At 42.4% G+C, this 11,477-nt stretch overlaps 1 protein-coding gene across 2 annotated transcripts; it reads left to right on the top strand.

Moving 5' to 3' along the window:
• Positions 1-365: 365 nt before the first annotated feature.
• Positions 366-11,045, top strand: hic1 (hypermethylated in cancer 1). Of its 2 annotated transcripts, none has more exons than XM_028419274.1 (2): positions 366-631; positions 6,046-11,045. In XM_028419274.1, the coding sequence occupies exon 2, from the start codon at positions 6,063-6,065 to the stop codon at positions 8,265-8,267; it is 2,205 nt and encodes a 734-aa protein (XP_028275075.1). In that variant the 5' UTR covers positions 366-631; positions 6,046-6,062; the 3' UTR covers positions 8,268-11,045. The 2 variants fall into 2 exon arrangements, with proteins under 2 accessions (XP_028275075.1, XP_028275074.1); XM_028419273.1 differs by lacking the exon at positions 366-631 and adding an exon at positions 1,850-2,032.
• The last annotated feature ends 432 nt before the right edge of the window (positions 11,046-11,477 follow it).

Below are 11,477 nucleotides of genomic sequence, written 5' to 3'. Positions count from 1 at the left end.
GGGGTTTCGGGGGCGATAGGAGAAATAATTAATCTGCTGTTTTTATTGTTGTGAAAATGTAGCCTACATTTGTGATGTGTAGTGAAATTATAGGTATAATTGGATCCTAATTTTACGCTTTAAACTGTAATTGTTTTGATTAGCAGTATTGTTGACTTTCAAGTCAGCATATTATCATAAAGGGTTTACGTTTGTTTTTTTATTGTTTGTTTTAAAAACATAAATATTTCCATAACTGGCTCCCTACCTTCTGCTCCCTCATCCCTGCACTACACGTCCTCCTGGATAAGGCCTATGGGACTCGCCGCCATTGGGTGTCGCTGTGCGCGTAAAGTCTCAACCGGCAGGTTTGGTCCGACCGGACCCCAACACAGTCTGAAGTGTCAGATAGTCTCGTTAACACGTGAGAAATTCAGTGTGTGGAAGAGAGGGAAAGAGGGGAAAACCGGGAGAGAGAGAGAGAGAGAGAGAGGGAGAGAGAGCACTGAAATAACACGCGGAAGATACGTTTTGAGAGGGAGAGGGAGAGAGAGAGAGAAAACTGGACTTGGAGGAAACTGCGGAGATCCTAATGAGGGAATGCCGAAAAGAAGACAAGACATACGGCCAGAGCACCAGACATGAGTCCGAGGTAAGACTGGGATACGGCAGAGAGACAGGGATGGCATCCAGGCAGGCGTGTGATCAGACATGTGAATGAGGACTTTATGGGGCTGTTACAGCTGCTACATGCTCCTTCAGGTCTTTATTTGATGTAGCCGGTAAAGACAGAAGCCTAAATGTTATCTGACATATAGTCATATCTGTTTATTATTGTCATAATGTTGTAGCTGCGTCTATCATGAGGTATAAATCATCCAATCTGTGCCAAAGTTCTGTGCGTAAAGTCAGAAAAAGGCTCCCAATTTATAAAAGCCACGTCAAATAAGAAGGGTTCATTATTTATTATAATACTAAAGAGAATTATCTAACCGTCCGCAGAAAATGTGCATACATTCTTAAGTAGGCTATTTAATATGAATGAAAGCAACACTGCACAGTCATGGCACAGAGCTATACGCTTTCACTGCTCTCCATCAGAATACTATAGCATCCATCAAGTGTTTATGTAGCCATTCATATGAGGGCAGGTGTTTTTACCTGAGACACACAGAGAGGGAGAGGGAGCTTTATCAGACCTCCTACTTTCTCCTCAGCAAATGATTCTCCTTAATTCATGCCCCTCTTGATGCTTAATCTCAGGCCAGTTTTGAAGGAAAGGATTCTAATCACTTGATTTAAATGTGCAGTCATAGAACAGCAGTTTGTCTGTTCCCATAATTACACAAAACAAAGACAAATCGTGACTGAATCTGAGTTTAAGGACAAAATAAAATTAAGTATAGTCTTAATTTCCCTTAAGTACTTCTCTCCCTTTACATCATTAAACTTCTCTCCAAAGTTAAGGCGTCCTGCCTAATAACATATATGTATATATATAGACCTACTTATGTATACAATAGCTGCCTGTCTCTTTAAGACGATGTGTTGAGAAGTTCAAGTCGGGGTCACTTGAAGTTCCTGCCCTCGATTTTACCTTTTAGTTTTATTATAGACTGACATCACACGGGGCGCTAAAACACTTAAGGCGCATAGAGGCTCCATTATCATCCCGGTGCGCGTTATTGCTCCGACTCAAAAATAGCTAAGGAAATTACTAGAAAAAAAATAGGAGGAAAATGATGCTGGTCTAAGCACGTATTTTTTTTTTATAAGAGGGGATGACAAAGAGTGGAGAGGAGGGGCAGAGAGACAGAGAGACAGGAGAGGGAGAGGGAGGAAAGTGGGTGGGAGGACGGACCTAAGGAGCGAGAAGAAATTCATATCAATTAATAATCGTAAAAAAAGAGCTGGCAGACGCTCTCGGAAAACTGGCATGATTTTTTGGAGGCTGGCAGTTCACAGCTGAAACGTCAGATATGACTCCTGGAGACTGCTGAGATGATCATTAAGGGAGACTTAGATCGGATGGCAGAAGACATCGGGCATGCAGGTAAGAGAGCTGCTGTAAGCAGGCACCCAAACAAGAAGAGGGGGAAGGATGATAAGGAAAGGAGGTAGCCTATGATTTTTATTGTATTTTGAAATATTGTCAGAACTTATTTTAATCCCCCTTAACTTCATTTTTAACCGAGTAATTTAGATATGCACACGCTCCGCTGTTAAATTACGCATTCAAATCGAGCCACATTAAGATCTGCCTTATTTCTCTGTTTTAAATAATTTATTAAAATAGAAACGTAGTTTTTTATTTTAAATTTCAGGACAAAAAAACGATTTAATGGAGAATTTAAGTGCTTTAAAACTTCGAGGTGATTTCTATCTGTTTTTTTAAAACATAATTTTCTTTAATTGAGGTTTAATTATTTACAAATGTTTTTGATATCTGTTAAAGAAAATGTAAAGCGTCATAAGGGAGCGACAACAACAACAAAAAAATCTTGAAGTCCCCTGTTGGGCATGTTTAATCATGTGAGGTCAGGCGAAGACAGACACATTAGAAGTTGTTACAGGAATATTTGGAGAGATTTAAAAGCGAAGCACATGAATTTCTTACTTCCTTTGTACAAGCTGAGGTTTTTTATACAGCTGCACGGTAAGAGATGCTGTTGACAGGTCTGAAACGGAAAGAGTAGGTATGAGAAACAGCTGTCACATTCACCTCGCTGTCCAATGAGCTGAAAACTGCCGGTTTCTGGAGCTGATTTTATTATTTGGCCGCGATGTGAGCGGAGGTAAAAGGATGGATGAAGCGCAGCAGCTCAGGGAGATGTGGAATCACTCGTGATTCGGTTTACTGCACAATATGTGAGGAGTACAGGGGCAGGACGAGACCTCTCTGCGACACAGAGTCACCAGATGACTTGTTGCTTTTCTTCAAAAACGCGACTTCAACTTCACGGATCTTACTGCTTAAAAACTCTTAAAACAGCCAATAACCTTAATAATAAGTGCTTTTATACTTTTAATTTGAAAATCGCCTTTATATGTTGCTTATAAGTGCTTAGGGGAGACATTTGAATTTAAAAAATGAACAATCTGCTTTAAAATCTGCAAAATGTTTCATTATTTTAAACCAAAAATTACCAGCCTGCTTTAATAGAAGTGTTAGTTATTATAACATGAGTTAGTGTAATTGTCTACTTTTAAATAAGTGCTCTGTTACTCTCATATCTTTATCAGTATTTTTCTAAATGTGTGAAGACCCATAAGATGCGCTCTAACAGGAAACTGATGTTTGCTGATCTGACTTAAACTCATATTCACCCACCAGGGCTGCAACTACACAGGCTGCACAGTTTTTCTGACTTTAAGTATAACATTTGTAAATTATTTGCTTCTTCTAATTCACAAAAAAATAATAAATGACCACATAAATTCTAAGTAATGTAAAACTACAAGGAGGAATGTTCTCACAAATTTGCCCTGACTTTGCCTTGTACATTAAACTAATAAAAATGTTTTTTTTTTGCTCTTTAACGTAAACAATCTTCATGAGCACGGGCAGCAAATTGAGATTAAGGAAAATAAACTGTCAACAGAATGTTTTATCCAGATGTGTGGCGTGTTTATGTGACTGAGGCTGAAGGCAGAGGTAGGAAGTTTAGACTGCTTCATTCGAAACCACAAAAGTGACAAAACAGTCAAAACACAGGGACAATATATATTAATCTAATGCACATAACTGGATGCCATCACCGTAAACTACATCACAGTTAACCTCAGCTTGTTGACGGGTCATTATCAGACGAAAACAGCCATGCATCCCAGAGGAATTGAACCTTATTCGAGGCGACTACACACACACACACACACACACACACTTGAAAGTATAATTCAATTCAGCATGTTTACCATCACAAAACCAACAAAAACAAGTTCCACTGCTGGCTGTAGATGTGTTTACAGGAGCGGCTTTTCTGACTAAATATCACTGCAATCATACATAGCTTCCTAACAGGATGCTGTGAGCTTACACATGTCCTGAAGATCAAGAGTTTTATAATACTATGGTGTTTCATATATTTTTTTTGGTCAGGTGGGGCTACAGATATTTTAAAAGGCCGCTAAAACGGCTCAAACTGGGAGAGGAAATAGATCCTTAGAGTCTGGATGGGAAACCCACTGCCTCTTGTTGACTGTTGTTACCACAAGACGCTGCCAGAAATAATGCACAGAAAATTTGCAGGTGCACAGAAATGTTGCAGTGCAGATGAGACTCAGTATATAAAAAACGAGGATATAAAAACGGCTTAATTTTCTCTGGTGCAACTGTGTGTTGCTTAATGCGGTGCTGTAAACCGCACGAAGACGAGAATGTACACTGATTGTGTGTGTCTTGTGTGTGTGTGTGTATACAACATGTCACAGTCACAGCAACCTGAACTCAGTGGAAACTCTTCAATAAGTTCAGCAAGTTATGGAAAGTGCTCCGCAAGCTCCTTTATGATATCAGTCTGATTTTTAAACACGCTTGATGTGACCGACGTTGAAATTTATTGTAAAATGTGAGCGCTGAGTAATCAAAGCCAGGCAGCGCAAGAAACCAGAGGTGGAAACACTTTACATGACAGCCGGGGACATGATGGAGCATGAATCCACCTAAACCTGCCTTTTTATTCTCTCATTTTTTTTTTAAGAATTTGAAGTTATGCGAGGGCAGATTCTTTAAGTGTTAAAATATGAAGGAATATTTTTCTCCCATATTAATCATCTCATGTTCAACTGTCACTCAGCATCTATTTTTATCAGTGTTGACATCAGCTCGTTGTGTAACATGCATTTACTAAAATAGGCTCGAGTTTTGTGGAAAAGTGTAACTTTTTCCTGAGAATTCCTGAGTCACTCATATATAAAAGGTTTATCTGATAATGTCATACTTCCCTATTCTTATGCTGAGTGTGTCCACTGAATGAAATAAACAAGAAGTGAATGGAGTGGTGTCAGGAAGACTATGATCAGACAGATGACATGATATTTATTTAGTTGGTTGTTTCCCATCAGTGACACCAAGTACTTAGGGGCAGCTTTAATCTCGCAAGTAAACTAACCTCAGATACCGCCGATTTAACAGTGTTTCATACATGCAGCTGATGTAGCTTTTTGTGGATCAGTTGGTGTTGATATTTGAGGGTGTATGGCTCTTGTGTGTATTTGGATTGGATCCTTGGGGTCTATCACAATGTAAAGTAACCACCTAATTTTGATTTACATCATGTGTGCACAGCGTTCCTTATATGACTGGGCAGAACAGCGAGCCGACAGACCTATCTTTTTTTGGATGTGTCCTTCCCCCTGCAGGTTTATACCTGCTGTTCATCATCATACTGGTGAAACATTCATCCCTCGCTTTGTTTAAAACTCTGTGCTGCGCTTCTGGAATACTTTATCAGGAAGCCAGCAATTACAAAATATATGTCTGTGGTTCTCTAACTTCAGCTCTTTTTCTCTTTTTTTTTTTGCTCGCTGCAGAGGAAGTGAATGCAAAAGGCTTGAATTTCTGATAATGAGAAAACCATTGCAACCACTCACCTTTTGTAAAAGTTCACTTTTACTGAGCGGCCTTGTGTGCACTTCCTACACATCAGTTTTGCACTCTGTACATGTTCCAGCAAGAGGAATCCATGAATTAATTTATAAATAACAAATCAATATTACAATTAACATAGCAACAAATCGAATAATAAAAATATAATTATGGGCTGCCATTAAAACACAGTTAATTTAAGTGTTGGGACTAATTAAGCCTCATAAATGTGTCCATATGCAAAGTCTATTTTGGTTTTCATTACTACTCAGACAATTTAATTTAATGGATTTTTACCTTTATGTTGGCAGTCATTGCTTTTGGCACTCAAAAGTCTGATGTGTAAATCTTACTGTATTTATAAAATGCATAAATAACCTTTCTACTGGTGCAGAAAATTACAGATTAATTTGAGTGTTTTTTTAGTGAGTTGTAATGCTGACTGTTGCGTGACATTTTACAGATATCTGTTGTTGCAGGTGGCGGACTGAAGACAATGCTGGATGCCATGGAAGTTCCAAGTCATGCTAGGGATCTCCTCCTGCAGCTCAACAGCCAGCGAACCAAGGGATTTCTGTGTGATGTTATCATTGTGGTGCAGAATGCCCTCTTCAGAGCTCATAAGAACATTCTGGCTGCCAGCAGCCTCTACTTGAAGTCTTTGGTGGTCCATGACAATCTCATCAACCTCGACCATGAGATGGTGAGTCCAGGGGTCTTCAGGGTCATTCTGGACTACATCTACACAGGTCGCCTTAGTGAGGGCGACCCCTCTTCTCCCACTGAGCCCAATTTAGGGGCTGTCTTGGCAGCAGCTAGCTACCTTCAGCTCCTTGACTTAGTAGCTTTGTGCAAAAAGAAGCTAAGAAGAATTGGCAAGTACCCTCCTCGCCCAGGTCCTGCGTTTCTACCCTACACAAAGATGGGGCCTGCTAGTATGGGTTTAGGGAGTGGAGGCAGATACAGGATTTCTACTCCTGTCATTCAGTCATGTCCTCCCGGAGGTATTTTGAACCACGTACCCCGGGCAACACCACTAGATGAGCTAGTTCCTCATCGTCTAACCGTTCATACGGGCGAGTTGTATGCTCCAACCTCTGCCCAGGGCTCTCAGGTGTTCCCGTCCCTGCAGCCAGCTCTGCCTGCCCAGCTCGGGCGATCAGCACACCCTGAGAGGAACTGCTCCCCCAACTTTGGCCTTGATCTCTCCAAGAAAAGCCCCACCTCCCAGTCTCAGCTCACACCCTCTCAAACCCATCTGGCAAACACTCACAATGATGAGGAACGAGACGGGACTCTGAGTGCCCGCACAAGTCCAATGCAGGGCACAAATGGGAGAGCCTTCTCTTCAGACCAAATGGAATCAACTGACCAGGCTGACTCCCTCACTCCTCCAGCTTTTCCCCATCTTAACCAGCCTCTAGGTCCCCACCTCCCCCATCTGCATCGCTCAGGTTCCCAGGGGACAGACCGCTACCCATGCCCCCCTAGCCCTGACACACCCACAGAAGGTGGAGAGGCAGGCAGAGAAATGGGCAACATCTACCGCTGGGTGAAACATGAGCCATTGCCATACACAGCTGAGGATGAAGATGATGATGAGGATGAAGAGGAAGGGGGTGAAAACGGAGAGCAACATCATAACCATCACAAGGCTGGGGAGGAGAGCGAAGGAGCAGATGACAAGAGTGGGTCAGGCACAGAGGAGACAGGTAGCAGCGAGGGCCGTCCGTCCCCTCCTGGACCGATGGGGAGGTTCCACATGCCGTATGAGCCAGAGAGCTTCGGGGACAATCTGTATGTCTGCATTCCCTGCGACAAAGGCTTCCCGAGCTCAGAGCAGCTCAATGCACATGTAGAGACACACACAGAAGAGGAGCTGTACGTAAACTCTGGCGGGGAGATGGGAAACAGCAATAACAGCAGCACCAAAAACATGAGCAGCAATACAAATGGTTATGGGAGCCTCAGCAGCAACACTCTGAACAATTTGTCCCATCTGGAGACCAAGTCCACCCAGGGGCTCAATTCAGGGGGCATCGGGGATATAATCCGACCCTATCGTTGCTCCAGCTGTGAGAAGACCTACAAAGATCCAGCAACTTTGCGCCAACATGAGAAGACACACTGGCTGACGCGGCCTTATCCCTGCAGTATCTGTGGCAAGAAGTTCACACAGCGCGGTACAATGACGCGCCATATGCGTAGCCACCTTGGCCTTAAACCTTTTGCCTGCGACTCCTGTGGCATGCGCTTCACCCGGCAGTACCGCCTCACTGAACACATGCGCATCCACTCTGGGGAAAAACCCTATGAATGTCAGGTGTGCGGAGGAAAGTTTGCTCAGCAGCGCAACCTCATCAGCCATATGAAGATGCACAGCAGTGGCGGGACTGCCGGGGGCCTGACCTCGGATGGGAAACTGAAGCTGGACTTTGCAGAGGGTATCTATCCTCTGAGTAAATACACAGCAGAGCACCTGGGGCTGAAGCAGGAGAAGGCGAATGAGCTTCTCATCCAAGCACAGCAGCAACTGGTGGCTGATGCAAAAGCCATGGAGAGCCTCTACCCTCTCTCCAAACTGGCCTCGGAGCACCTGGGCCTCACCCACGACAAGATGGATGTCCTGGGCCAACCACTGCCCCATCCTCCACAGACCCTCTCTGAGGCCCGTACCATAGACCGCTACTCACCCAGCTAAGACATATGACATGTATAAATGGCATTCACCAATAGGTCTGTGTGCACACACACACACACACACATACACACTTTGCAGTATTCTAAAGACATTCACCTCAGTATTTCCTCTGCACCTCAGACTCAGGCCAAAAGGAATTGGCCTTCTAATGCACACCAACATGTGTAGACTGTAAGTGCCTTTCTATGCATCTAATGTATCTTCAAATCCTACCTTAATGCTATTATGTGACCAAGGGACACTCACTTAAAGAAGTACAGTATTTATGTACAGTATATGCAAATTCCAGCCATTGAGCCAAAGTGTTGCAAATTGAAAACCAAAATGATATTGTTTTTTTATATTTATTTTTGTATTATGGTGACATCCAAAGAAAAAAACTGTTGCAAGGAGTCTTTGCAATCTGACCCTAAACCTGTGTACTATTCATCTTTGGACAAAAAAAAAAAAGAAAAAAGGAAGAAAAAGCACATAAGGACAATGTTCAGCGTTGGTCCAGTCCTGAGCAGAACTTTTTACCATATATATAAGCCAACTCACCTGGACTTTAATGGGAGCATTTCTTTTTTTTCAGTTTTCTTTATTTTTATTTTTCTGCTTTTTGGGGTACTGGACTTTTTTTAATGTGTCTCGCTCTCCACCTTCTTCCCATCATGTGAAATGAGAGGATGAGAGCAACTGCCTCAGCGTTTCGGTAAAGTCTGCTCTGCTTTATTTTCTCTACATTTTTTAACGTATCCCTCTCCTCTGCATACTTGTGTGGATAAAGGCTCATGCTATGTGACAGTAATGGTAGCTTAATCTGACTTACAGCCAGCTTGAAACCTTTCTTGAGCTAAAACTTCCTCTGCAGTTTGATGAACTCCCCTTTGCTTTCAGTTGTTATTGAGCTGCAGCAAGCGCACGGCCCTGTGATCTCATAACTGGGACATGATTGCACATACCCAACTGATGACACACTAATCCCTGTCGATGACGAGTGTAGCTTCATCTTCTCGGTGTAGACGAGGCATGGGTGTTGCCTCTGACATTGTGTAATATTTACAATTACCGATACGGTTGAGCAGAGAGGCAGGGACCGGGACAGAGTTAATGACACAATGATCTGTCATTTACTGTCAGGAGCAATTTACTCCTTTCATGGCAGTCTGATGATTAATTGTGGAGCGGCAGTAGTCCAGAAGCCTTGTTGGACGCTGCTTCACTCCACTGTCCAGCCTCTCATTTGACCTCCCTCCCCTGTAGTCTGTTGTCTGGGAGCTGTGCTACTGTTGACAGGCCGAAGTGAGTGCAGTACTCAGGCCTTAGACACACACACGCCTGATGCATGTACGCTCCCTCTGCACACACACATAGCAAGCTGCTAATCTGTCAGTGATATGAACTTAAGAAGGGGTTTGCGGGTCTTCCCTGGAAGCCAGCGGTTGAACAGCACTCCCCAGCTGCTGTGCTTCAGTAATCCCTGTGAAATCTCACTTTCTCCTGGACAATTCGCACTGCTTGCCGGCATGATGTCCCATTTCATGCCTGCCATCTTACTCCTCTGATCCACTTATGAACATCGTATCCCAGCCTAGCAAATGTCTCCCAGCCTTGCCTCCCTTCCCTGCTGGTATCAAATGTGGAAACAAAGAATGCCATATTTCTGTGCTGGCTGACCAGCAGTTCCTCCAGCCCGAAAAACAAAAGAGCACTTAAAGTTTGTGGGTTGAAGGCACATTCTTGCCTTTAAATCTTTATTCCAAAGAATTTTTGTTTTCTCTTTTTCCACCAGCCAGTGATTCAGATTAAAAATGTTTGACCACTATAGTGCCAATGCCAACCTCAGTGGGTGAATGTGAAGACTAAAGCCATAAATACACTGTGATAGACATAATGAATCTTACAAGGCTTAAAAAACAGACAATGTGCCTAACTTGTTTTTTTATCTTTGTTTTTTTTTGTTTATGTAACAATAATTTAAGGGCTTCTTTTCTGTAGCATGTGATCATATCAAAAATGATGTTTCTTACTTTTCTTTACTTCATTTAATTTTTAACTGCGCACGTGAAACTGGTGCTTACCTCAGGACTGAACCCAGCATGGGGATGCTAAGCTTTTGTAAAACACACACATACACACACATTTTCTTTTCTTTTCTTTTTTTATTTTAAAAAAATATGTTATTAACAGGGCAGTTGTCCTGTGTTAAACCTGTGGTCATTTCTGTGTTTATACATTTCTTCTTACAGTTTTTATGGTGGAGAGATTACATGTGATATTAACATTTTGTTTTTACTATTTTCTATTGTGTTGTCCTCAAAGAGGCTTATGTCAGTCTGAAAATCTTTCTTAAGTAAGTGTTCTTGAATTTCTGAACCATAGTTGAGCATGTTGTCATCAATATTTTCCCCTTTTTTACCAACACATATCTATAAAAATAGAGGTGGTGTGCTATTTTAATAGCCTTATGCCTACAAAAAATACATATGACACATATAACAATCTGCCTCTTCAACAGAAGTTGGGGAACCTTTGAGAGACAGAGTGAGACAGAGGTCACATATGCACACAAGCACACAGGAAGTCAGCTTGTTTTGGTGCTTCAAGTTTGAGCTCTCTGATACAGAAAAATACATCAAACCTCAGTAGTAAGAACTCTGTTCACAGTCATCTGTATACGTGTAAAAAAAAAAAAAAAAAAAAAGTAGTACCAGGCGGATGCAAACGGTGGGAATTTTAGTCATTTTACTCTCACCAGTTCAAATAAAAATGTGCGTCCTCATTTTCCATCATTAAAATAACACAAAGTGTTTCCACTGTCACTTGAAATCTGTGCAAAAGGGAAGAGGAAGATAGCGTCTGGGCATTTGTGTAGGATGTGCACTGTTTGAAATTTGCTTAATAGCATTAATGTGTGTGCAGCTGAGTGGGGGCTGGTTGTGCATGTATAGAAAGGGGAAGCATTTGCTTGTCTGTTTGTGTGTCCCCTGTGCTATTCGAGCAGTATGAAGGGCTGTTAATGCATGTCCTGGGAATAGGGTTGGTGTGAAGGAGAAGAGCTGAGGAGCAGGAAGTGAACTTTTGGCTGGTGTGTTGCGCTGAGCAGGATGTGCCGTGTGTTTCTGCTCAGAGGCAGATAGAGAGAGACGGAGAATGGGGGGTAGAGGTGGAGAGCACAGCAGGGTGGACGTGAGCCATTGTCTCAGTATGAAAGCCTGTTCGTACTTC

The sequence above is a fragment of the Parambassis ranga genome, chromosome 13, assembly GCF_900634625.1.
Source record: "Parambassis ranga chromosome 13, fParRan2.1, whole genome shotgun sequence".
Classification (NCBI taxonomy): domain Eukaryota; kingdom Metazoa; phylum Chordata; class Actinopteri; family Ambassidae; genus Parambassis; species Parambassis ranga.
Note: the sequence above shows the minus strand (reverse complement) of the source record. Positions and strands in the feature narration are given on the sequence as shown.

What these genes read in the sequence shown, in the direction of transcription:
- hic1 (XM_028419273.1), top strand. Translation starts at nt 1,981, where the DNA reads ATGATCATTAAGGGAGACTTAGATCGGATGGCAGAAGACATCGGGCAT. An exon ending in AGAAGACATCGGGCATGCAG is followed by an intron (nt 2,033 to 6,045) that starts GTAAGAGAGCTG and finishes CTGTTGTTGCAG; the next exon opens with GTGGCGGACTGAAGACAATG.